The sequence below is a fragment of the Symphalangus syndactylus genome, chromosome 17, assembly GCF_028878055.3.
Source record: "Symphalangus syndactylus isolate Jambi chromosome 17, NHGRI_mSymSyn1-v2.1_pri, whole genome shotgun sequence".
Taxonomy (NCBI): domain Eukaryota; kingdom Metazoa; phylum Chordata; class Mammalia; order Primates; family Hylobatidae; genus Symphalangus; species Symphalangus syndactylus.
Genome location: NC_072439.2, coordinates 23,757,946 through 23,783,105, shown reverse-complemented (window position 1 = coordinate 23,783,105; position 25,160 = coordinate 23,757,946). Strand labels below are relative to the sequence as shown.

The 25,160-nt window shown below is 55.2% G+C and overlaps 1 protein-coding gene across 7 annotated transcripts in view; it reads left to right on the top strand.

Moving 5' to 3' along the window:
- SIPA1L3 (signal induced proliferation associated 1 like 3) overlaps positions 1-23,344 on the top strand; it is a 292,121-nt gene extending 268,777 nt beyond the window's left edge. For 4 of the 7 annotated variants that reach the window (XM_063621129.1, XM_063621126.1, XM_063621127.1 and 1 more), the window contains 5 exons: positions 6,935-7,100; positions 8,342-8,585; positions 12,901-13,044; positions 16,504-16,639; positions 18,821-20,052. In XM_063621129.1, coding sequence (XP_063477199.1) covers positions 6,935-7,100; positions 8,342-8,585; positions 12,901-13,044; positions 16,504-16,639; positions 18,821-19,049 — 919 coding nt within the window. In that variant the 3' untranslated portion in view covers positions 19,050-20,052. Of the gene's footprint in view, positions 1-6,934; positions 7,101-8,341; positions 8,586-12,900; positions 13,045-16,503; positions 16,640-18,820; positions 20,053-21,089 lie in introns of those variants that run through there. The other 3 variants (XM_063621132.1, XM_063621131.1, XM_055248054.2) reach the window with 2 other exon arrangements.
- The last annotated feature ends 1,816 nt before the right edge of the window (positions 23,345-25,160 follow it).

Sequence of the window (25,160 nt, the reverse complement as noted above, 5' to 3'; positions counted from 1 at the left end):
GAAGGGGGCGGTTCCGGATAGATTATCTGAAATGGAGCAGACCGGGCTTGCTGGCAGGGTGGATGTGGTGTGAGAGAAAGAGAGGGGTTGAGGATGGTGCGTCGTCTTGAAGCCCGGAGGACAGACTTGCCTTGAGTAGGGAGCAGGCTTGGGGAAGGCACAGTAGCTCAATCCTGGATGCTTCGGTGCGAGATTCGCAGGAGACATCCAGACGGAGGCGTGGGGGAGGCCCTTGAGTAAGAAATCCCGAATTCAGTGGAGAGGTCAGGCTGGAGGGAGAACTTTGGGTGTTATCAGCCTAGAGCTGCGAGGCTGGAAGAGCCCCTACGGCAGGGTGTGGATAGAGGAGAAATGTGGGACTGAGACTGAAACCCCTTGATGTTGAGCCAAAGTGAGAAGCCAGGGAAGGAGGCGGGGCGGGGAAGGCGGGGAGCTGCAGAGGCGGGGCCAGGGCCAGGGGAGGCGGAGCTCGGGCGAGGAGGCGGGGCCCAGGCTAGGGTGATGAGCCTGAGAACTGATTATATAGGGTTAAGCCTCCCAGAGGTCGCCACAGGGTTCAGGAGAAAAGGGTGAGGCAGAGTTGAGGAGCCGCGCGAGCAGTTCATTTGGGGCATTTTGCTTTAAAGTGAAAGAGGAGAGGGGTGTGCAGTTGAGAAAGGGTTTTGTTTTTCAGTTGGAGGATACAGGAGCTAACATTTCCTGAGCACTCACCACATCGAGGTTCAGTTCTAAGTGGTTTGATGCGAATGAATTTACTGGATCCCACAACAGCTCCATGGGGGTGGACCTGGAGATGGGGTTGCACCATGTTAGTCAGGCTGGTCTCGAACTCCTGGTCTCAAGTGATCTGCCCGCCTGAGCCTCCCAAAGTGCTGGGATTACAGGCGTGGGCCGCTGCGCCCGGCCCGTCCTCCCCCTTTTACAGATGAGGCAGCTGAGGCCCAGAGTCACACAGCTAGTGAGGGACACAGCCTGGATCAGAGCCCAGGAAGGCTGGGTCAAGGCTCACGTGTCTTGAGTGAGGGGCTCTGCTCTCCTCCATCATGTTCTTTGTAGTGTCATCTTTCATGACCTAGATGGAGACATTCAAATCTGGGGATGACACAGAGCTTGGAGGGAGAGACGTGTCAGGAGACAGAAACAGTGTCCCTGGAGATATCGGCAGGCAAGTGTGCTGAGCTCACGCTGAGAGCCAGAGGGGATTCTGAAAACTAGACTGATGATTAAAACTGCTTAAAAACTCAGCAGCCTCCCCATGCTCCCGGGATTAATGATACAGGCTCACATTGACTACACACGTTTTATACCAGGCACCGTGTTCTTTGCCCAAACTCCCACTCAGACCCTGGATGATCTGCCCTTCACCTCAGCCCTCGTTCCCATCCACTCTTCCCTCCTTGCTCTGTTCCAGCCACACTGGTCTCTTGCTGTTCCTCACACTCTCCATGTCCAGGCACACCCCAGGGCCTTTGCACTGGCTCTCACCGCTGCCTCCAGTGAGCTCCCTCCAGATCTTCTCGGGTGCAGCTCACGAGGACTCACTCTAATGCCTTCCCCTCAAACAGGTCCTCCTGGCCTTCATTAGCCCAGGCTGTCATTCTGTGTCACTGTACTCTTTTCCACATCATGTGTCCCCCATGGGAAACAGGTGCCACTGTCTTAGTCACAAGGCACTTGTAACGTGCCTGGCACACAGGGCATGCTCCATCCTGAACATAAGACATGTGGATCTTGTTTGATTCCACGTGACCCCAATAAGTAGATACTATAAGGCCCCCACTTTTCAGTGTGGCCCAAGTTGGGCCCTGCCGAACCCTATTACCCTCCTCAACAATCACCCGTACACACTGCTTCCTCTGCCTGGAACCCCCCTCCGACCCGCACCCCTACTCTAGGCCCACTCCTGCCTACCCATGTTAATTTGCCGGGGCAGCCGCAACAAAGTACCACACACTGAGTGGCTTAAACTACAGAAATGTATCGTCTCACAGTTGTGGAGGCCAGAAGTCCAAGTTCCAGGCATGGACAGGGTGGTTCCCTCCAAGGGCGGTGAGGGAGAACCTGCTCCTGGCCTCCCTCCTAGCAGCTGGTGGGTGTCGGCACGTAGATTCATCACCCCCACCTCTACCTCCTCTTCGCATGACGTTCTCCCTGCATCTGTGCCCACATTTCCTCTTTCTGCAAGGACACCAATCTAATGGGATTAGGGGTCTACCCTAATGACCTCATTTTCACTTGATTGCCTCTGTAAAGACTCTGCCTCCAAATGAGGTCACATTTGGAGATGCTGGGGCTTAGGACTTCAATATAGCTTTTTGTAGGGCCCCAGTTCAACCCATAACACCACTCCTTGGGTATCAGCGCAGACACACCTTTCTTTTTTTTTTTTTTTTTTTTTTTTTTTTTGAGACGGAGTCTCGCTCTGTCGCCCAGGCTAGAGTGCAGTGGCGCGATCTCGGCTCACTGCAAGCTCCGCCTCCCGGGTTCACGCCATTCTCCTGCCTCAGCCTCTCCGAGTAGCTGGGACTACAGGCGCCCGCCACCGCGCCCGGCTAATTTTTTGTATTTTTAGTAGAGACGGGGTTTCACCGTGGTCTCGATCTCCTGACCTCGTGATCCGCCCACCTCGGCCTCCCAAAGTGCTGGGATTACAAGCGTGAGCCACCGCGCCCGGCCAGACACACCTTTCTTGCAGAAGTTCTCTGAACCCCCACACCAGCCTCAGCCCACCCCCAGCACCTGTCCCAGGGCACAGCGACCGCCACTCCCCTGGCAACTTGCTTCCTCTCTGTCACCCCCACGGGGCCCAGAACAGAGACATACTGAACCGCACCCAGACCACACACTTAGTAGGTGCTCAGAAGGTGTACCCGGAGAGACAACAACCCTATCCAACAACAGCTTTCCCAGTGATGAAATCCAGAGATGGCTTGTATATGTGTGTGTTGGTGTAAACATATGTAAACTAAGCATATAAAATATCGGCTGGAGACACAAATGAAATCGCTTCGTAGTTCCTTTTAATATTTATTTATTTATTTATCTATTTATTTTATTTATTTATTTTTGAGGCGGACTGTCGCTCTGTTGCCCAGGCTGGAGTGCAGTGGCGTGATCTCGGCTCACTGCAACCTCCACCTCCTGGGTTCAAGCACTTCTTCTGCCTCAGCCTACCAAGTAGCTGGGACTACATGCACACGCCACCACGTCTGGCTAATTTTTGTTTTGTTTTATTCTTCTTAATATTCGTATTTTTAATAGAGACGGGGTTTCACCATGTTGGTCAGGCTGGTCTCGAACTCCTGACCTCAGGCGATCCGCCCCCCTTGGCCTCCCAAAGTGCTGGGATTACAGTTGTGAGCCACCGCACCCGGCCCCTTTTAATATGTATTTAGTTGCAGATACATTTTTAAAATCACAACCAAGGCCGAGTGCGGCGCAGTGGCTCATGCCTGTAATCCCAGCACTTTGGGAGGCCGAGGCGGGCGGATCACAAGGTCAGGAGATCGAGACCATCCTGGCTAACATGGTGAAACCCCGTCTCTACAAAAAATAAAAAAAAATTAGCCGGGTGAGGTGGCGGGCACCTGTAGTCCCAGCGACTTGGGAGGCTGAGGCAGGAGAATGGCGTGAACCCGGGAGGCGGAGCTTGCAGTGAGCCAAGATTGCACCACTGCACTCCAGCCTGGGAGACAGCGAGACTCTGTCTCAAAAAAAAAAAAAAAAAAGAAAGTAAGCCTCTCTCCCTTCCCTGGCCCTCAGCCATCCTGCTCCCTCCCCAGAAGCAACCATTGTTTCATTTCTACATCCTTCCAGAAATGTTCCAAACGTGACTGCACACACATGATTATGTGGGCTTCCCTTGCACCCGTTTTATTAATGTGGTCACCTCCTGCATATGAACTACTTCCTCACTTGCTCTTTCTCTTCAAGTCTTTTTTTTTTTTTTTTTTTTGAGACAGGCTCTCACTGTCACCCAGGCTGGAGTGCAGTGGCGCCATCATAGCTCACTGCAGCCTCAACCTCCCGAGCTCAAGCAGTCTCCTATCTCAGTAGCTGGGCCCATAGGAGTACACCACCACACCTACCTAGTTTTTCACTTTTTGTAGAGGTGAGATCTCACTGTGTTACCCAGGCCGGTCTCACACTCCACACTCCTGGGCTCAGGTGATCCTCCCACTTACACCTCCCAAAGTGCTGGGATTACAGGCATGAGCCACCGTGCCTGACCTAAGTTTCTTGGCAACAGTTCCGTATCAGTGTGTAGAAAGTGATGTCATTCTTGGCCGGGCGCGGTGGCCCATGCCTGTAATCCCAGCACTTTGGGAGGCCGAGATGGGTGGACCACCTGAGGTCAGGAGTTCAAGACCAGCCTGGCCAACGTGGTGAAACCCTGTCTCTACTAAAAATACAAAAATTAGCCAGGCGTGGTGGCGGGCGCCTGTAATACCAGCTACTCGGGAAGCTGAGGCAGGGGAATTGCTTGAACCTGGGAGGCGGAGGTTGCAGTGAGGCAAGATCGTGCCATTGGGCTCCAGTCGGGGCAACAGAGCAAGACCCTGTCTCAAAAAAATAGAAAAAGAAAGTGAATCCCTCACGTGTCCAGTATTAGAAACGAGAGTTTGGTAAACTCCAGTATACCAAGCTGAGCTGTGTGTGAATTTTCTAAAAATGGTTTCGCGCTATACATGCTTCTTTTTTCACATGACGTTGTATCTGGGAGTGCCTCTGCATGCCATGTGGATCTGCCATGCTCTCTGGAGGGTGTGATTCTGTGTGGTAGGCCTGGCCCTTTCCCGGCTGGAGGCTGCTGTCTGCTTCACAGACAGGACCCTGGGAGTGTCCGTGTACATGTGGCACTGTGGACTCATGTGAGCCTTTCTGAAGTTTCCAGAAGTAGGACTGCTAGTGCAGAGAGCAAGCACATTTTATTCGTGCTTCCAGGAGGTCTTGGCACACCCCTCTTGAGGGGAGCCTGTGGGCAGTGCACTGGCTGGGGGCGTGCTGAAGGCCAGGCCTGCTTCCTCACTGCTGGGAGATGGGCACCATCAGCCCTGCACTGAGTCACACTCCCCTGTGCAGGGCATTCTGGGAAATGTTGAAATCAAAAGGGGTGGGGGAGTCCCCTTTTGATTTGTGTCTGTCTCTCTAGCTCTCTTTCTATTTCTCTCTTTTGAATCTAAAGCTTTTAATTTGCCCAAAGAATACACATCCCTGATAATTGACAGACCCAGCATTACCCTAGACCTAGAATTCCAATTTGGGAAGGAATATGAACTGACAGGGAAAAAATCTGGCCCTGCTCTCGCCCTTCCTTTGTTAAAATCCCAAGGCTGGCAGCTGAGAAAGAGAAAAAGGAAATCTAGCCTTTAAAACCCTCAGGAACCCAAGACATCTTATTTCTTCCCCAGGTTCAAAGACTCTTTTTCCTTCTCACATTACAGAATGAAGAAGTCCAGGCATCAGCTTTTATTAAGCTGGTTTTTATTATTTTTATTGTTATAACCATGATTATGGTTAAGTAAATTCAGACACTTCAGAAAAATATCAGTTGAAAAGTAAAAGTCCAATTTTTCCACCTCCTAATTAGATTCCTACCTCCCAGAGGTTATCATGGTTCATAATTTCTTCCAGAAATTGTTATCTGCAGACAGAAGCATATTTTTAAATCCAATGTGGCTGTTCCCCACACCATACGTGTTTTTTCCTGCCATCTCTGATATACACGTGACAGTCAAGCTTAGCAGTGGCGTGGGTAGGCACTGCAGCTTGGCGGCCTTGATTTGAAACCTGACTCCTTCACTCACAGGCTGTGTGACTTGGGACAAGTGGCTAAACTCCTCTGTACCTGAACAGCCTCATCCATGAGATGGGATACTAGTAGTCCTTAACATATATGGCTGTGGTGGGGATCAAATGAATTTATAAGCTGGGCACGGTGGCTCATACCTGTAATCCCAGCACTTTGGGAGGCTAAGGTGGAAGGATCGCTTGAGCTCAGGAGTTTGGGACCAGCCTGGGCAAAATAGTGGGACCCCATCTTTACAAAAAAATTAGCTGGGTGTAGTGGCATGCGCCTGTAGTCCTAGCTACTTGGGAGGCCGGGGTAGGAGGGTCACTTGAGCCCAGGAGGTTGAGGCTGCAGTGAGCTGTGATCACACCGCTGCATTCCAGCCTGGGCGACAGAGGAGACTCTGTCTCAAAAAAAAAAAAAAAAACCACACACACAAATGACTACTTATATGTTCCAAGGGAAACCCAGGCCTTGCTCTGGTATGGTTCACGTTCTGCTGGGTAGACTGACAATAGGCAAAGATACAGGTCAGGCACAGTGGCTCACACCTGTAATCCCAGCACTTTGGGAGGCTGAGGTGGGTGGATCACCTGAGGTCAGGAGTTCAAGACCAGCCTGGCCAACGTGGAGGAACCCCGTCTCTACTAAAAGTACAAAAATTAGCTGGGAGTGGTGGCGGGTGCCTGTAATCCCTGCTACTCCGGAGGCTGAGGCAGGAGAATAGCTTGAATCCAGGAGGCAGAGGTTCCAGCGAGCTGAGATCACACCACTGCACTCCAGCCTGGGCGACAGGGCAAGACTCCATCTCAAACAACAAAAAAAAGCCTCTCCCCTCACACAGGGGGTCTGTCTCTGTGCATGTGTTCAGCGTGGGCCTCCCCCACTGGCTGCCAGCTTGGTGCTCACGGCTGTGTCCCCAGCACCTGGGACAAGACAGCACAGCCAGCTCTGTGGTTCCCGGGAAACGTTTGTGGAAGGAGGGAATGGAGCCAAGCCCTGCTCTGCCACGCGTTCTCTGGGTGAAGGAGAGAGGGCTGTGACCATGCGTCCCATGGTGGCCGGCCCTCTTGAATCCAAACAGCTTTGAAAAGTAGCTTGAGCCTCCCTGACACCCCTCTGACCCTGACGCTGTCGTTCCAGGCAGGTGGACACGAACACCAAAAACGTCTTTGGGCAACCGAGGTTGAGGGCATCCCTCCGAGACCTCCGGTCGCCACGGAAGAACTACAAATCCACCATCGAGGATGACCTGAAGAAGCTCATCATCATGGACAACCTGGGGCCAGAGCAGGAGAGAGACGCGGGAGTATGTAGCGCCCCGTCCCTGGCTCCTGACCCCCAGCTCCCAAGGGGATCCCAGATCTGGGTGGGCGGGGAGAAGGGCTGTGCACCCCACGGTCACGCCAGCTCCTTCCTGTCGTGTCCCCAGCCTTTGGCATCTGCCAGTCCTGTTGCGGGGTGTGGGCTCATGGCTGGGAGTGAGGGCAGCGCATTGGTCTGGGATGGAATCACAGGATAAGCGCAGGCAGGCACACGGGAATCTACCCCGTACTGAGAACCTCGCACAACTGGAAGGCCTCGTGCCCTCCTCCTCCAGCCTGCGACAGAAACAGCCACATCCGCCCAGACCACGGGGACTGAGAGTGGAGCAGGGGCTCCCAGGGGAAGTTCAGGTTCTTGTTACTCAGGGACATGGGTGGAAAGAACAGTGGGCGCCAGGGAACCTCCACAGCATCCGCTTCCCTTCCCCTCCCAGCCAGGCCTGCCCTACTCGTCCTCACTGCCAGGCAGGAGCTGTTTTGTGGGGACCGAGGTGGACCCCAGCTTCTCCAGGGTTGGGTCCCACCAGCCCACAGCTGGGGGAAGAGAGCACATCAGCCCAGCGCTACCCACTGGGGTCCCAGCACTGACTCTCGTGGGTCCAGCTTGGCTCACACCACCTTCCCCAACCCATCAGGCTTTGATCGCCAGCCCTTACCCAGAGCTGGAGGGTGGGGTTGGGGAGTGGGAGTCCCCAGGGGGAAACTGGAGCGCTTTGATCAGAAAGGAGGCAGAAGGCCAGGGGTGGTGGCTCACACCTGTAATCCCAGCACTTTGGGTGGCTAAGGTGAGAGGATCACTTGAGCCCAAGAGTTCAAGACCATCCTGGGCAATATAATGAGACCCCTATCTCTATAAAAAAATCTAAAAATTAGCCAAGGGTGGTGGCACGCACCTGTGGTCCCAGCTACCTACCTGGGAAGCTGAGATAGGAGGATCACTTAAGCCCAGGAGGTCAAGGTTGTAATAAGCTGAGATCGCCCCTTTATACTCCAGCTTGGGCAACAGACTGAGACCCTGTCTCAAAAAAGGAAGGAGGGAAGGTGGGGGGGGGAGGAAGGGAGGAACGGAGGGAGGGAGGGAGGGAGGAAGGAAGGAAATGGGGCAGAAATGGATGCTGGGTAGGTAAGGACTTGCCACCAATGTCCTGGAGGGGAAGATGCCTCTGAGGACCCTGGCTATGAGCCAGTCCATGACCTCCCCCAACATCCCACCCACACCCCACAGCAGTCACCACAGAAGGGCCTGCAGCGGACGCTGTCAGACGAGAGCCTGTGCAGCGGGCGCCGGGAGCCCAGCTTCGCCAGCCCCGCTGGCCTAGAGCCAGGGCTGCCCAGCGATGTGCTCTTCACCAGCACCTGCGCCTTCCCATCCAGCACGCTGCCTGCACGCCGCCAGCACCAGCACCCCCACCCGCCTGTCGGCCCTGGCGCCACCCCTGCCGCCGGCAGCGGTTTTCCCGAGAAGAAATGTGAGCCTGGGCCCCCGGGACTGGCGCGGTAGTTACCCCAAGGTTGGGAGGTGGGGACGCCCAAGCAGGGGCTCACCTGGAGGTCAAAGGCTAGAGGTCATCGGTGCCGGGGCCATCTCAGGGAGGAATGGGGTTCACAGGAGCTTCGGGGGGCCTGATGGTGGGGCACTGGGTGTCACCCAAGGAGCAAGGGATCATTGGCCAAATATCAGAGGGTCACCTAGGAGTCAGAAGCACCCAAGGATTGGAGTCACCTGAGACCAGAGGAAGTCCACCCTCAGGGTACAGGCCTAGGGAATAGGGCTACCCAGCAGCTGCCCCAGCACCCCCCAACCCTCCCACCCATTCCAGCTCCAAGCGGTTTGCTTCATGAGCATTTTATTTGCTTCCCTGACTCCCCCTATGTTTGCCACACTTGGGGGTGGTGCATGGTGTGACTTGTCCACTGCTTAATCACCCAGCAAATATTTACTGAGCACTCCCCTTAAACAGGTACTGCACACACCACCCGCATCAAAAGCCACGAGCTAGCTGGAGTTGGCCATGCCCCAAATGCACCCTGTAACCCCCTTATCCACCTCCTAAACCCCCCACAACTGAAAGACAGTACGTAAGTTTGCACCATGCTCACTGGGTGGCGAAACCTGGCCTGGAGGGGCGTGAGGCTGTTTCGGGTCGGTAGTCCCCCTACTTAGTGCTAGCAATGAGGAGCTTGGGGCAGAGCGTTGGCGTGCCACTGCATGTGGGGTGCCCCTGACCTTTTTGGGTTTGTTACATAATACACAGTGTCTGCACACTTGCTCTCTCAAATCCAAGCACATCTCAAATTCAGAGGCATGTTCTACTCCAAGGGTCTCAGCTGAGGGGCTGTGCCTGCCTGTGCCATCTGTACAGAGCCTCTTCTTGTGAGCTGTGGGGGATGGGGTGGAGGAGACTCTGGGACCTCTATGAAGGGCAGTCTGTCTCCCCCATTAAAATTCCCCCACGGGCCGGGCACGGTGCCTCACGCCTGTAATCCCAGCACCTTGGGAGGCCGAGGCAGGCAGATCACGTGAGGTCAGGAGTTCGAGACCAGCCTGGCCAACGTGATGAAACCCCGCCTCTACTAAAAATACAAAAATTAGCTGGGTGTGGTGGCAGGCGCTGTAATCCCAGCTACTCCAGAGGCTGAGGCAGGGGAATCAACTTGAACCCAGGAGGCAGAGGTTGCAGTGAGCTGAGATCGCACCACTGCACTTCAGCCTGGGTGACAGAGCCAGACTCCATCTCAAAAAAAAAAAAATTCCCCTGCAGCTCCCTGTTGCCTTGGCATTTGCATCTGCACTCCTTGCCCTGGTGGTGTGGGGTGCCCACCTCTGCTCCTCCACCTCACAGAGCCTTCCTTTTGATCACTTAGCACACCACACCCTCCCTGCTCAGGGCATCCTGCACGGCTGTTCTCTCCGCCCGCCATGCTCTTCCCTCAATCCTCTTCTGGGTCACTCTTGTCCTTCAGGGCTGGCTCCATTCCTGCTCTTTCCTAGAAGGCTCCTCTAAGCCCTGGACCAGGTCCCAGCCCCCATCTCAACTCCAGAGCTTCTGGGCCCTCCCCTGCGCTCCCTTCCTGTTCCTGCAGTGCCTGCTGTGGGTGGGGCTCTGCCCTAGGTGCCAGGATGCTGCCCTGAGCAAGGCAGAGCACACCCCTGCCCTCAAGGGGCTGCCACTTCAGTGGAAATTTCCCTGCTCCCCAGGCTTCCCTCCACATCTCCTTCCTCGGCCTCTCCTCCTTGCTGCTCTGTCTCTCTGCCCAAGGCGGGGCTGGTCACGAAGTAGATGTTCAGTCACTGCAAAGGACCAGGACAGCGGCCACCGCAGAGAGGTGGTGACAGAGGACACAGGCATAGACTCCACAGGCCGATCTGAATTCCTCCAGCTTGCTGTACCTCATTCTTTCAGTCTTGGCTCAGATGCCCCCTCCTCCAGGAAGCCCTCCCTTCCCCTACCAGGCTGAGTCAGGCACCTCCACAGGCCCCGTCGCCCCCCTGGGTTTCTCTCACCCCCTCCATCCCCCCTCACCGCCTTGTATCCCCATCACCATCCTGAGCTGTCACTAGATGAGAATGTGTCTGTCTCCACCACCATACCGGGGCCTGGGGTTGTCTCCGTCACTGCTGTGACCCCAGCTCAGGGCCCTCTGCCTCACACAGCACACATACACCCTTCTCTGTCCACCTGACTCCCCCACACCCCTGAGCTGGGGAGAGTCCCGTCTGGCCTCAGTGTGGCCAGGGACCCTGGGCGTCTCCATTTCTCCTGTGCCTGCTCCAGAGCCCTTCCTGGGCCCCATCCCAGATGAAGAGACATGGTCATCCTTGGCCTGGGCTTCACTAACCAAGTGCCCCCCACACCAAGGAGCCTGTCACATGGTGTTGCTGATGCCCTGCTCAGCAATGACAGCCACCCCCATGGCTCCCATCAGCTGAGCAGTGAGACGCCAGCAGGCTGGAGGCACAGAACAAGGAGGTCAGGGGAAGAGCAAGGAGGCCCAGGGTGGAGTCTGGAGGTCAAGGGTGGAGCAAGGAGGTCAAGGGCGGAGTCTGGAGGTCAAGGGCGGAGCAAGGAGGTCAAGGGCGGAGCGTGGAGGTCAAGGGTGGAGCATGGAGGTCTGGGGTGGAGCATGGAGGTCTGGGGTGGAGCATGGAGGTCTGGGGTGGAGCAAGGAGGCCGAGGACAGAGCATGGAGGCTGAGGGAGGAGCCAGGAGGCCAAGGACTCGTTCATTCACCCAGCACTTACTGCACACCACACATCACAGAGCTGAACGGCCTGAGTTTATGTCCCACGTCTTCCACTCACAGATATAACCTCTCTGTGCCTTAGTTTCTTTGACTGTAAAATGTAAAAAATAGTGCCCACATCCCTGGGTTGAAAGAATCAAACAAGTGAATATGTGGAAAGCACATAGCGTACACCTCAGACGTGGTCAGCACTGAGTAGTACTGGCTGGAAGCCACGTGAGCCCAGGCAAGGCAGCGCCTCGCTCGGGTCTTCCTCCTCCATGCGTGGAGATCATGTCACCCCCCGCCCCCGCCAGGCTCACGGTGAGGCTGTGAGATGATCTCCCCCGGCCCTGCACAGAGGAGGTGCCGGGAACACAGAGCGGGCTGGGCCCACGGTCAGGCTCTGCCGATTCCCAGCTAAGGGCCCTCAGGCGTGTCTCCTGGTCTCTGTGTACCTGGCTGTCCTCTGTCCCCTTCCCTTAGGGGCTTCAAGGAGTCACGGAGCCCCAGGCCACGGCCTGAGCCTAGTGCCCGGGACTCTCGATAGCCGCAGCAGGTGCAAGTGCAGTGCTGGCGCCATTGCTTCTGACTTCCAACCCCTGAGATGTCACAGGCCTCTCCTCTGCCCAGCGTGTCATACCTGAACCTGCCCCCCACGGCAACCCCACCCTGTCTAAACACTGTCCATACACTGGCGATTCCAATCACAGGTGCAGCTTGGACTCTTCTCGTCGCCAGCTCCTGTGGCCAGCCTCCGTCCCACCGTCTCCTTGGGGTGTCCAGGGCCCACAGAGCACCTCCAGAAACAGATTTCTGATCCCCCACCCCAGCCTTCCCGATCAGAGCCACAGTCCTGGCCCTTCTCTTTGTTTCACAGCCATATCCAACCCTCAGGAAACCCTATTGGCTGCCCCTGAAAAGTAGGCCCAGAAGCTGCCCCTGTGTCCTACCACCGCCCTACCCTAGTCCTGCCCAGCGTCACTGTTTCCATTGTGGGTTATGGTTACAGCTCCTACCTGCTCCCTGTCTCCCCCAAATCCCCCCTCCCCCCACACACACACAGTCCGTCCCCTACATGCACCCAGCGGGAGCCATCCAGGGCACTCAGGGTGAGAACACAGTCGCCATTGGGACCCACGGGCCCCACACGGTCAAGCCGTGTTGCCTCTCTCCTCGCCTCCTGCTGCTTCCTCCCTTGCTCACCCTCTCCCAGCCATAGGGGCTGCCTCCGTGTTCCTTAAACCTTCCAGGCACACTCCTGCCTCAGGGATTTAGCACTGGCTGTTCCATCTGCCTGGAATGTTCCTCCCCCAGGTGTCTGCCTGGCGCACTCCCTCCTCCCCTTCAGAGTTTTGTCCAGGTGGCATCAGCCAGGCCTGGCCCAGCACCCTGTTTGAAGTCAGGCCTCCGTAGGCTCCAGCACTCCCAGACCCCTTACCCTGCTGGAGGTTTTCCCGGGCATGTAGCATCTCTGCATAAGCAGTGGGATGTCTTCATGTATTTGTGTCTCCCACATTGTCACGCTCAACCACTGCCATGTCCACCCTCCCCATCCAGCCACCATCTCAGCCTCGGAGCTCTCGCTGGCTGATGGGCGGGACCGCCCCCTGCGGCGCCTGGACCCTGGGATGATGCCCCTGCCTGACACAGCTGCTGGCCTCGAGTGGTCCAGCCTGGTGAACGCAGCCAAGGCATACGAAGGTAGGCGCCTTCCACCCAGTCCCGCCAGGCCCCCACGCCCTCCTCTCTTCTAGAGGGATTCATGGAGGGCCTCATGGCTTTGCAGGGATACCCACTCAGTTTCCAGAATCAGGGAGTGGGGTTCAAATCCTGCCCCGTCACTTGCTTACCATGCAGCCCTGGGCAAGTGTCATCATCTCTTTGATGCCAGTTACCACGTTGACCATCAAGTGAAAGTGACCATGCCTGAGGCTGCCATGACGATTACACAAAACACCGCATGTAAAACATGTGAGGCCAAGCACAGTGGTTCACACCTGTAATCCCAGCACTCTGAGAGTCCAAAGCAGGAGGATCGCTTGAGGCCAGGAGTTTGAGACCAGCCTGGGCCACAGAGTAAGACCCAGTCTCTACAAAAGAAAAAAAAAAGTGAGACATGGCAGTGCACACCTGTAGTCCCAGCCACACCAGAGGCTGAGGCAGGAGGATCGCTTGAACCTGGGAGGTGGAGGCTGTGTGGTGAGCTGCGATCACACCACTGCACTCCAGCCTGGGCGATAGTGCAAGACTCCGTGTCTGGGGGGGGGCGGGGGGGTGGGATAATCTGTCCCTGAGGACATTTGTTGGGTTTTCAGCCCCAGATCTGGGAGCCAGGGAGAGGAAGACTTTTCGTGCCCTGAGGGTCCTGCCAAGACCTTGGATCCTGGGTGGAGGGTTCCCCATACCAGGCCTGCAGGGATCCTCACTCCGTGGGTTCCCTGGAGCAGTGGACAGGGTTTGCTCTGCCACCCAGGGCCCTTTATGTGCTGGAAGTCTGTGGGGACAGGGGGCCAGGCAGCTGTGGCATCTCCTCTCTCATGTGGGTCTCCAAGCATCCTGGAGCCAGGATAGCCGGTTCCAGGACAGTGGAAAGTGAGGAAGGCCTCAGGCCTCTCCCTGGAGACCCAGGTGCCATCAGCGGTTGTAGTGCTGTTTGCGGAAGACAGAGCTGCCCAGACACTGACCACCCCCCTGGCAACTGTGGGCCACAGGAAAGGGCTAGGGTAGCCAGAGCCCCTTACCCACTCCCAGCCGCTCCATGTACCTGGCATGCCTGGGAGCTGTGCGCCCTATGTGAGAAAGCTGAGGGAGCCTGGCTGGTGGCACTGATTTCTCCCCCAGGCTGTGCGTCACAGTTGCCTAGGGAGCTTTTTGCTTCCTTATAAAATTAATAGATGAAACACAGAAGGTTACAGGGGAGGGCTGGGAGTAGCAGAAAGACCTGGGAGGAAGCACACTAGCACCACCACGGAGGTGCCTCCCCAGGAGCCGGAAAGGGGCTGGCAGTGAGTGCAGGTCAGGGTGGCTTCAGCTTGCCTGGAGCTGTGGTTTTTAATGAAGATACATGTGGGTTTTCCCATGCAATTCACATAAGTGGAAAAGACTAAAGGAATTCTCATTAACTTTGGTAGGTGTGTTCATAGCATAGTAGTTTTCTTAAAAAAAAATATATATATATATATATATTTTTTTTTTTTTTTTTTATCCACTAGAGCTACTTACTGAAGTTTCTACAGATGAAATACAAAGATACCTAGAATTTGACTTGAAATATTCCAGGTTGGATGCAGTGGTTCACACCTGTAACCCCAACACTTTGGGAGGTCAAGGTGGGAGGATGGCTTGAGGCCAGGAATTTGAGACCAGCCTGGGCAACGTAGCGAGACCCTGTCAGTACAAAAAATTTTATTTCACCTATTTATTTTTTAGAGTCTCACTCTTTCAACCAGGCTGGAGTTCAGTGGTGTGATCTTAGCTTACTGCAGCCTCCACCTCTCAGGTTCAAGTGATTCTCCTGCCTCAGCTTCCTGAGTAGCTGGGATTATAGGTACTAATTTTAAAATTAGCCAGGCGTGGTGTCACACACCTGTAGTCCAAGCTCCTCGGGAGGATGAAGCAGGAGGATCGCTGGAGCCCAGTAGTTCTAGGCTGGAGTATGCTGTTCTGATCCAGTGTCTTCACTAAACTCAACATCAATATGGCCGACCTCCAGGGAGCCAGGGACCACCAGATTTCCTAAGGACAGGTATACTGGCCCAGGTCAGAACTCCCATGCTGATCAGTAATGGACTCGGGCCTGTGAATAGCCACTGCACTCCAGCATGGGCAACACAGCAAGACCCTGTCTCTTAAAAAACAGATGTCATTATACATTAAATCCAAGATAGAAAAAAATAGCTATAAAGGGTATTATTCAGAGAATTGGAGAACATTTGCAGATGACTGTATATTAGATAATATCATGGCCGAGTGCAGTGGTGCATGCCTGTAATCCAGCACTTTGGGAGGCTGAGCCAGGCGGATCACCTGAGGTCGGAAGTTCGAGACCAGCCTGACCAACATGGAAAAACCCCGTCTCTACTAAAAATACAAAATTAGCTGGGCGTGGTGGTGCATGCCTATAATCCCAGCTACTCAGGAGGCTGAGGCAGGAGAATCACTTGAACCCGGGAGGCGGAAGTTGCAGTGAGCCGAGATGGCGCCATCGCACTCCAGCCTGGGCAACAAGAGCGAAACTCCATCTCAAAAAAAAAAAAAAAAAAGTAAATGGGCAAAATGTTCACAATGGGTGATGCCAGGGAAAGAGTGCTGGGGTTTTTACTGTGCTATTCTTGAGGCACAGAAATGAAAGTTGGACCCAAGGAGCTGCTTGCCTCTGGGGCTCGCCCTCTGCCCTGCCCTGCCCCTGACGTTGCCGCCCTCAACACACGGCACACAGGGTCACCTTCGTGTTTTTAACACCCTGAGGATTCCACTGTCTGGCTGTTCATAGCTCACTGAACCAGCCACTGTTGGAGGGCACTATTGTTGCCATTACAGGAAGAAAATCTAACAGTCACGTTTGAAAACGCAGACAGCCCAGGTGCCCCCAGTGCCAGTCATGTGTCCAAGGCGGGACCCAGGAATCTTCACTTTCACTGGCAGCCCCGTGCGATTTCTTTTCTCTCTTCAATATGCATGATGTGATCTGTCTCACTTCTCTTTTTGCTTTTGAAATCTTCCCAGCTTCCTCCTAAGGACAGCAAATCGTATAACGAATCCCCATGGACCTGGCGCCAGCCCGTCCACTTTATAACCCTTTTTTCCTACCTTTTACTTGTAGACCAAATCAAGTCATTTATGTTGAGAGCATGCCAGATTCAGAATCCTATCGGTTGCTACCTCGCACTCTCGTCTAACTGGCTTCTTCAGCCCTTGTATTTTGTATGAACTGGTCGTTGGATCGAAAGCCTTGACTGGAATCAGGATGGGACTTTGTGTTCTTGTTTTGTGTGTTCATTTGGTTGGTTTTTTGGCAAGAATCTATCCAAGTGTCCATGCAATCTGTCCCAAGTGTGATAGGAAGTGTCATGGAGGTTTGCAGGGAGAGGCGTGGTCTGTCAGTTTCGGGAGAAGCTGGGAGCCTTGCTGACCCCTCTCTTCCTCCTCCCTCCCTGGCAGTGCAAAGAGCCGTCTCACTCTTCTCTCTGAACGACCCGGCCCTGAGCCCGGACATCCCACCTGCACACAGTCCTGTCCACAGCCACCTGAGCCTGGAGAGGGGACCGCCGACCCCCAGGACCACCCCCACCATGAGGTGAGGTTTCCCTGGGAACACCCGGGTTCATACCAGCGGCAGGCCTGTGCAGCGGAAGAGGCTCACCCAGAGAGAGGCAGCCACTGCGGGTCACACCCACCACTCTCCGGGCGGAAGCTGATATAGCAGCTACTCCCCTCTCCTAACAGACTTGGAAGTCATTACACTGCACCTGTCTGTGCACTGGGGATCCACAGTGACCAAGACAGATTCTGCCCAGTCCCAGCAGATCTCCCGGTCCAGCGGAGATGACACTGGAATCAATACACACACAGTTGTTTCGCTTCCAACTTTGAACACTGCTAAGCAGGCGGGGCGCGGTGGCTCACTCCTGTAAACCCAGCACTTTGGGATGCCAAGGTGGGTGGATCGCTTGAGGTCAGGAGTTCAAGACCAGCCTGACCAACATGGTGAAACCCCATCTCTACTAAAAATACAAAAATTAGCCAGGCGTGGTGGCACGTGCCTGTAATCCCAGCTACTCGAGAGGCTAAGGCAGGAGAATTGCCTGAACCCAGGAGGCGGAGCTTGCAGTGAGCCAAGATCGAGCCATTCTACTCCAGCCTGGGCCACAGAGCGAGACTCCATCTCAAAAAAAGAAAAAAAGAAAGGAAAGCTGCTAGGCAGTGTCTCCCAATCCCCCAGCCCTGTGCCTCTCGTCAGCCCCGTCGCTGCCAATCTCCCGCCTGTCTGCTCCTTCGTCTCCTCCTCTGCAGATTCCTAAACCTCACAGACTTCTGCCTCACGCTCCCCCTTCCCAGCCTCCCTGCCAGGTGCCGTGCTGGGCTGTCTGAGGACCTAGTGGCAACTGAGGCCAGGCCTGGCCCTCAGGAAGCTTCACGGGGGAAGGAAGAGGACGGGGACAGATCTCTCACATTTGTCATCTCACGCGTGGCTTCTCACATTCAGCGCAGCATATTTGACTGCACTCACTTGGCAGAAAACAAAATTAAAAAGAGGCAGAGAGAATGTAAATGGCACATTCTGCCTGTACATGGATTTAAATAGTGCATTTCACACTCGTCTGCACACCTCACGGTTCAGAGTTCTATATACAACCATCCGTGCACTGTACTTCATGGGCAGTGGGAGCAATTTTTGAGGGTAATTTTGACTTCTTGCTTTTCACACTCTGGCTTCAGAACTCAACCTCCACCACGAACGTAGGCCCCACTGTAATCACAAGAAATTGGCAGTTCCAGATGGTGCTGCCAGGCTGAAGGGCAGGAGCAGCATGGGCTGTGGGAAGCAGCGGGACCTGTGGCCCCTGGGCGGTGCTCCTGGAGTCCATTTGTCCCCATCTCCCTCTGCAGCTGCAGATCCCCAGGACTCAGCAGCAAGGTTGTAGGCAAGGGTGGGCGAGGCAGGAGGGCCAGCCCCCGACCGCCACCGCCACTGTGCCTGTGCATGCACGGCATCCAGCGGAGCCTCCGTCAGCCCCAACTCCAAGCAGGAAGGGGCTGCGCGTTCTCTGCAGCGGCCAGGCAGGCCCAGGGCTGGGAGGATCTGCAGAGGGGCAGCTACTGGCCATGGGCCCCTGATTCAAATCCTAGCACCAGCACGTGGGAGGGTGATATTGCCTGCACATCCTTTGCTGTCCAGTGGGTAACCATGCAGCACCTCCGAAGGCCGCAGTGGGCAGAGGAGCTCTGTGAGATGAGCCGGGCAGCCTGGGGCCTGGTGCGGGGTGGCTCTCAGTGACAGCCACATGGTCAGCATCACTGCCAGGACCGTTGTTGGTCCTGCCCACAAGGGCGGGTCCTTTTGACCATCTGTCCATTCTGGTGCTTCCTGTGCCTGGAACTGTGCCTGGACCCGCCAGGTGCTCAGCAGGTGTCTGTGGAGTGGGCTCTTTGTATCCTGGAGGTACGAAGAAGGGGTCCTCCCTGAAATCACATGCACGGCCCAGCCTCAGGGAAAACGCACACTTCAGGGTGGGCACCCACCCTTCCCCTGGCCTCGTGCTCCTAACACCCTGTCCACATCCACAAAGGTGCCCTTGGTGGGTGCAGTGTGCTGGGTGGAGGGCTGGCTTCCTGCTTCCCCTCAGACCTTCTCCTCGGGCTTTGCCAGAATGTCAGGGATAAGGGGGCCCGTACTCCCGGGCTCCTCAGCTGTGGGCCAGAAGCCTTCCCCAGGGGCTTTAGGGCCTCAGGCTGACCTTGTCCCTGGTCTTTCCAGTGAGGAGCCGCCCCTGGATCTGACAGGCAAGGTGTACCAGCTGGAGGTGATGCTGAAACAGCTGCACACTGACCTGCAGAAGGTAAGGCCAGGGGCCACGCCCTCTCTATCCCACTTCCCAGACACTGGGCAGGGCGGTCAGCAGGGATCAGGCACCTGCCCCTGCCATGCAGCAACCACCCCACCCCCACACCTCCTGTGCTTGAGTGTAGTCATGGGTGAAGAGTAAACAGTGATAACACCCAAGGCTAGCAAGCGCTGAGAAACTCATCCATTCTTGGGGGGGGAAATAATCAGCCCATGCTTTTCGGAAGGCAATTGGATAACATTTATCAAAAAAACACAAAAAAATTGTGGCTGGGCACAGTGGCTCATGCCTGTAATCCCAGCACTTTGGGAGGCCAAGGTGGTGAGTCACCTGAGGTCAAGAGTTCGAGACCAGCCTGGTCAACATGGTGAAACCCCATCTCTATTAAAAAGTACAATAATTAGCCGGGCGTGGTGGTGGGCGCCTGTAATCCCAGCTACTCAGGAGGCTGAGGCAAGAGAATCGCTTGAACCCGGGAAGGTGGAGGTTGCAGTGATCCGAGATCACGCCACTGGACTCCAGCCTGGGCAACAGAGCGAGACTCCGTCTCAAAAAAAAAGAAAAATGTTGATCCAGTAATTCCACTTGTGGGAATTTATCCATGACAGCGTGGGTACAAAGAGATTGTGAACAAGGACGTTCGTTGCCACACTATTGGCGATAAAAAATTAGAGCCAGCGTGGCTGTCACTCAACATGAGAACGGCTGTGTAAATTATAGGGCATCCATGCAGCGGAACAGCTTGCAGCCAATTAAATTAATAACAAATCTATGTATTTACTAACACGCAAAAAAAGTCCAGTAACTTACATAAAAACCAAAGCGAGCTGCAGCACTGTTGTCTAGAACATCATCATACTTATTTATTTATTGTTTAACCACCACGGTTGAGAGAGCCGTCTAGGCCGGGCGCGGTGGCTCACGCTTGTAATCCCAGCACTTTGGGAGGCCGAGGCGGGCGGATCACGAGGTCAGGAGATCGAGACCACGGTGAAACCCCGTCTCTACTAAAAAAATACAAAAAATTAGCCGGGCGTGGTGGCGGGCGCCTGTAGTCCCAGCTACTCGGAGAGGCTGAGGCAGGAGAATGGCGTGAACCCGGGAGGCGGAGCTTGCAGTGAGCCGAGATTGCGCCACTGCACTCCAGCCTGGACAACAGAGCGAGACTCCGTCTCAAAAAAAAAAAAAAAAAGAGAGGGCCATCTAGAAGGTGACAGTCAATTTGTTCTTTGGACTTGTCTCCATGGGGCGGAAGGATAAGGAGGAGACTGGCCAGGTACGTTGGCTCATACCTGTAATCTCAGCACTTTAGGAGGCCGAGGTGGGTGGATCACCTGAGGTCAGGAGTTCAAGACCAGCCTGGCCAATATGGTGAAACCCCGTCTCTACTAAAAATACAAAATTAGCTGGGTGTGGTGGCGCACACCTGTAATCCCAGTTACTTGGGAAGCTGAGGGAGGAGAATTGCTTGAACCCAGGAGGCGGAGGTTGCAGTGAGCTGGGATCATGCCACTGCACTCCAGCTCGGGCGACAAGAGCGAAACCCAGTCTCAGAAAAAAAAATGAGGAAGAGACTTTTATCTATTGTTTCTGTACTTCTGGGTAAAAGCCAGAAAGGTGGCAGAGTATATAATGTGTGAGTCCTCGAGCTGTGGAATCAAAGGGGCTCAGGTTCTGACCCCCACCCCACTGCATAATGCTGCACGACCTGAAACAGGTCCCTGCCTTCGGGGGCTACGTCCTCCTGGAAGAATGGGGTCTGCTCAGGCCACCCTGCGTCCATGTCCCAGCTCCCCACTTGCTGTGTGAGGCTGGGGTCCTCTTCCAGGAAACTAGGGACAGCGACAGTCCCCAAGTCCTCAGGTAGTGTGAGGGTGGGATGCGGTGACCACAATAGTGATGTTAAGCGATGACTCCACATCGGGCTGCATTCCAGGAGCTCTACATAGATGAGCTCCAGGCACCCCTTAGCCTCCTGGTAGAGTTGCGGGAACCGAGTGACTTGCCCAGGGTCCCTCGGTTGTGGAGAGGCAGAGTGGGATGTGCGCCCCGGCCTGGCCTGGCTCTAGTGGTCGGCTCCAAAGCACAGCCAGGCCAGGGCTCGCAGGCCTCAGGGAGCCATCGGCTGTTCCAGGAGCAGCCAAGCCCACCCGCTTGATGCCAGCTTCCCACCCCGTGCAGGAGAAGCAGGACAAGGTGGTGCTCCAGTCAGAGGTGGCCAGCCTGCGGCAGAACAACCAGCGGCTGCAGGAGGAGTCACAGGCCGCCAGCGAGCAGCTGCGCAAGTTTGCAGAGATCTTCTGCAGAGAGAAGAAGGAGCTCTGAGGTGGGAGGCCGCCGCCCGGGCTTCGCTCCTTCCCCACAGGCCGTGGCCCTGCTCGCCTCTCTCCCTCCACTTGGCTCCCAGCTGCCGGTGTGACCAAGATGACCCATCCAGGGCCCTCCCCATGGACACGGAAACCCCAATGGCCTCACTAGGGCTGTGAGTCAGGGTCAGCGCACGGCCCTCATGCCCCAGAGGGCGACGTGGTCTCAGGCCTCAGGCCTCCCTCCAAGCTGCCCAGCTGTGGTCCCGGTGAGCTGGGCTGTGCTTACACCGCTCCCGGGCCTGTCCCGCTGTCCCCATCTAGCTTCTTTCTGGGACCAGCCCTCCGAAGCTGATGGGGACAGAGAGAGGAGCCAGTCTCCAGACCCCTCGGCTCCAGGAGGTCATACAGCAGGTTTCTGCACCATGCACAACAAAGTTGCGGCTTGTGGGGCCAAGGCCCCTGCATGAAAAGTACAGCGTGAAAGCAACCCTTTCTTCCCTTTACCCAGAGAGGTGAGGCCCGTGTGGACACAGACCAGGGCGCCTCGGTCCCTAGCACGCGAGCTCCAAAAAGCACGAACATGATCCCCTCCCTAACTCCCTCCTCCCAAAAGGCAGCCAGGAGCACTTTCTTAGAGTTTAAATTATTTTCTTGGGGGCCTGAGGATAGAGAGAGGCAAGGCTAGCCTCCAGAGCCGATTTATTTGAGAGAGAAACTCTATTTGTACCTCTGGGACGGTTTGTACGATCTTTTTCTATCAGCTCTTCCGCCAGAGGCCACTGCACCTGGGCTAGGGGTCCACAGGCCCCTCCACCTTCCAGCTAACCAGGCCAGGCCTGGGCGGTGGAGCCACCACACAGCTGACTCTCTCCTCCTCCTCCCGGCACGACCTGGCCCTGACCAGCAGCCTCGGCCTCTTCTGGGTTCCAGGAGGGGCTCCCGAAGCCCTCAGGACAGGGCTGGAGGAGAACAGCCTTCATCTCCTCCTCTGGTTTTTTTTCCTTTGCAAGTCTCCCAGCCCATCTCTCCGAGCAGCGACCACCAGACCCCCTCACCGTGCTCCCCGGGGAGCACTGCACCCCGCGAACCCCACTGGACGCTGGTTCTCTAAAGGCAATAAGGGGCGGCCACGCCGGTGTGGTACCACGCTGTTCACCCAGGAAACCGTTTCTTTTTTTCCTTCTTTAAAAGCAAACAGAAAAAGATATATATATATATATATATATATTTATTTTTTCATGTAGAGTTGGCGCCAGAACAAGCCTGTATGGCCACAGTCTGTGGATTCACCCCCCCAACCTCAAGCTGAGGACCAAGGCGTGTCCCCCGTGGGCTGGGGGTCAGTGGGAGGACCAGAGGGATGAAGTCAGGGCAGGCGGGCAGGCTGGTGCCCTTTTTGGGAGGCACCAGGCGGGGAGGAGTTGGTGGAGCAGGTCTGGCCGTGAGCCAGCACCAGGCAACCCGGCCCTTGTCCAGGGACCTCTGCTGCCTTCTCTCTGGGGTCAGGAACCTGAAGGGAGGGGGCTCTGGGGACTGCATAGGACGCAGGCACTCAGGGAGGTGCCGGTGTGGATGGGTGGGGGTGACAGAAGAGGGTTCTCATCGCGTATCCTGTGATCTGCCTCTGGCCCCCTGGAGGAGGAAACCTCAGTGCTGCCCCTGCCCCCACCCTCACCCCCCACACCGAGAGTGAGGTGGGCGTGCCCCAGGCAGCGTCCTCAGCCCTGGCCAGCTACTGTGATGCCATCTTCTCCCCCATCCCCCACCCCCACCCCTTAGGCCCTCATCGGGTCCCTTTTTTTTTTCAGTTGTCTCCTCCCATCTTCAGATCATTCACATCATTTTGGGACTTAATCATGTACATGGACAAGTGTAAATTATGATTTTTGGTTTTGTTTTCTGTTATTTTTTAAGGATGTCTGCAAAAACAGATCTATTTAATTTGAGGTTGGTGTTCTATCCGACGGCTGAAGACAGCAGCAGGGTTTTTTTTTCATATGTTGATTTGTTTCATTTGGATTTTTTTTTATTATTCTTTATTGTCTTTTTTTTTTTTTCCCCATCCCTGTCTTGAGATTTTCTGGCATGTTTCTGGAGGTTTCAAAGGAAATAAATGTTTCATAGAAATGGCTTGTGTGTTCACTTTTGGGGCAGCTGCCTGGAGTTGCTGACGAGAGGGTGTGGTCCAGCATCAGCCCCTCCTCCTGCTCCTGTCCCCAAGTCCCCCACACCATGACCACCACACACATGTCCTAAGAACCAGGGGCACCTGCCTTGCTAACTTCTTTTCCTTGGAATCCAAAGGACAGAAATCCAACTCAGAATGTGAAATGTGCTTAAGTTCAAAAGAGTGAGATTCTGCCTCAGAGGTCATATACTGGAGGCCTGAAGGCCAGACCCAGCCCAGAGGGTTGTGTTGGGTCTTAGAAATAGTGGCCAACTTTTAATCTGGACATTCAGCCAGGTGCAGTGGTTCATGCCTGTAATCCCAGCACTTTCTGAGAGGCTGAGGCAGGAGGATTGCTTGAGCCTAGGAATTCAAAACCAGCCCGGACAACATAGTAAGATCCTGCCTCTAAAAAAACCTTTTTTTAACTTTTTTTTGAAACAGAGACTCTGTCACCCAGGCTGGCGTGCAGTGGTGCAATCTCAGCTCACTGCAACCTCCACGTCCTAGGTTCAAGCAATTCTCCTGCCTTAGCCTCTCAAGTAGCTGGAATTACGGGGACCCGGCTAATTTTTGTATTTTTGTAGAGACAAGAGTTCACCTTGTTGGCCAGGCTGGTCTCGAACTCCTGACCTCAAGTGATCTGCCCAGCTTAACTTTTTTTTTTTTTTTTTTTTTTTTTTTTTAAAATGGAGATTGCACATGAAGAAGGCCAGGTTTCCAGCTTGGTTGATCTGTCCCTTGCTGCAAGACTCACAAGGGGCCCCTGCCTCCTTTGGCCCCGGCCACATGGCTGCATTTGGGACACTCTCCCCCTTCTGTCTGTAGAGGTGGGAGCAGACCCATGCTGCCAGTTGCCAAGTGAATGCTTTGGGGGTAGAAAGCAGCCCCTCATCGCCTCAGATCTGCATCTGGCCTGATGAACATTTGCATTTTGGGAATCCGGATCAAACTGATTTCTGAATTAGGAAATTCCTCCTGAAAATCCCGAAGTCCAGCCCCTTGAGGGAAGCCTAGCCTCCTGATGGGGCTGGCCAGGTGGGGTCTTTCTGCCTCCCTTACCCATGTACCTGTCGTGGAGTTTCACATCTCTGAGCTAAAACCCAGTGCTTCTCTGACTCAGACCCTGCCCCCTCCAAAAAATGTCTTTTTCCAAAAGGCGTGGGGCAGGACCAGCCATTCCCAAGTCTCCTAAAAATTCTGGAGTTCTCCAGACACCCTCCCTGTCTCCGCCCTCCTCCTCCTCGACGCCCCGTCCTCAACCCGCACTGCCCTCCCCCCGCCACCGGGCGAAGGGGGCGGGAAGCCTGGGAACAGGCTGTTCTCACACCCTCTCCTGGCGCCGGAGCCACGCCAGCTGCTTCCAGCACCCCACGACTCGCGCGCACGCCAGCCCCTGGTCGCGCCCAAACTGTGCTTTGAGGCCCGGCCCTTCCCTTCGTGTCCCAGTTTCCAGCTTCCTCTGCCCGTCTCGGACCTCCCTGTCTCTCCTCCCCGATCTTTCTGGGTCCCTCATACCTCCGGCTCTCTCTGCAGATTGTTCTGCTGTTCCCCTAAAGTCTGTCTCCTCTCCCCTGCCGCCCGCGTCTCTCCCCATCTCTGCCTCTTGTCCTGGGACTTTGCCTGTCCCTGATCCCAAGTCTCTCTCTCTCTCCACCCGCAATGTGGCTCCTTCTCACTCTCTTCCCTCTCCTGATCGATGTTACCTCCTTCTCTGCCTCCCCTCCTGGAGGACCTCTCCCTAAATCTGCTGCTGCTCTTCCCCAATCATCGTCC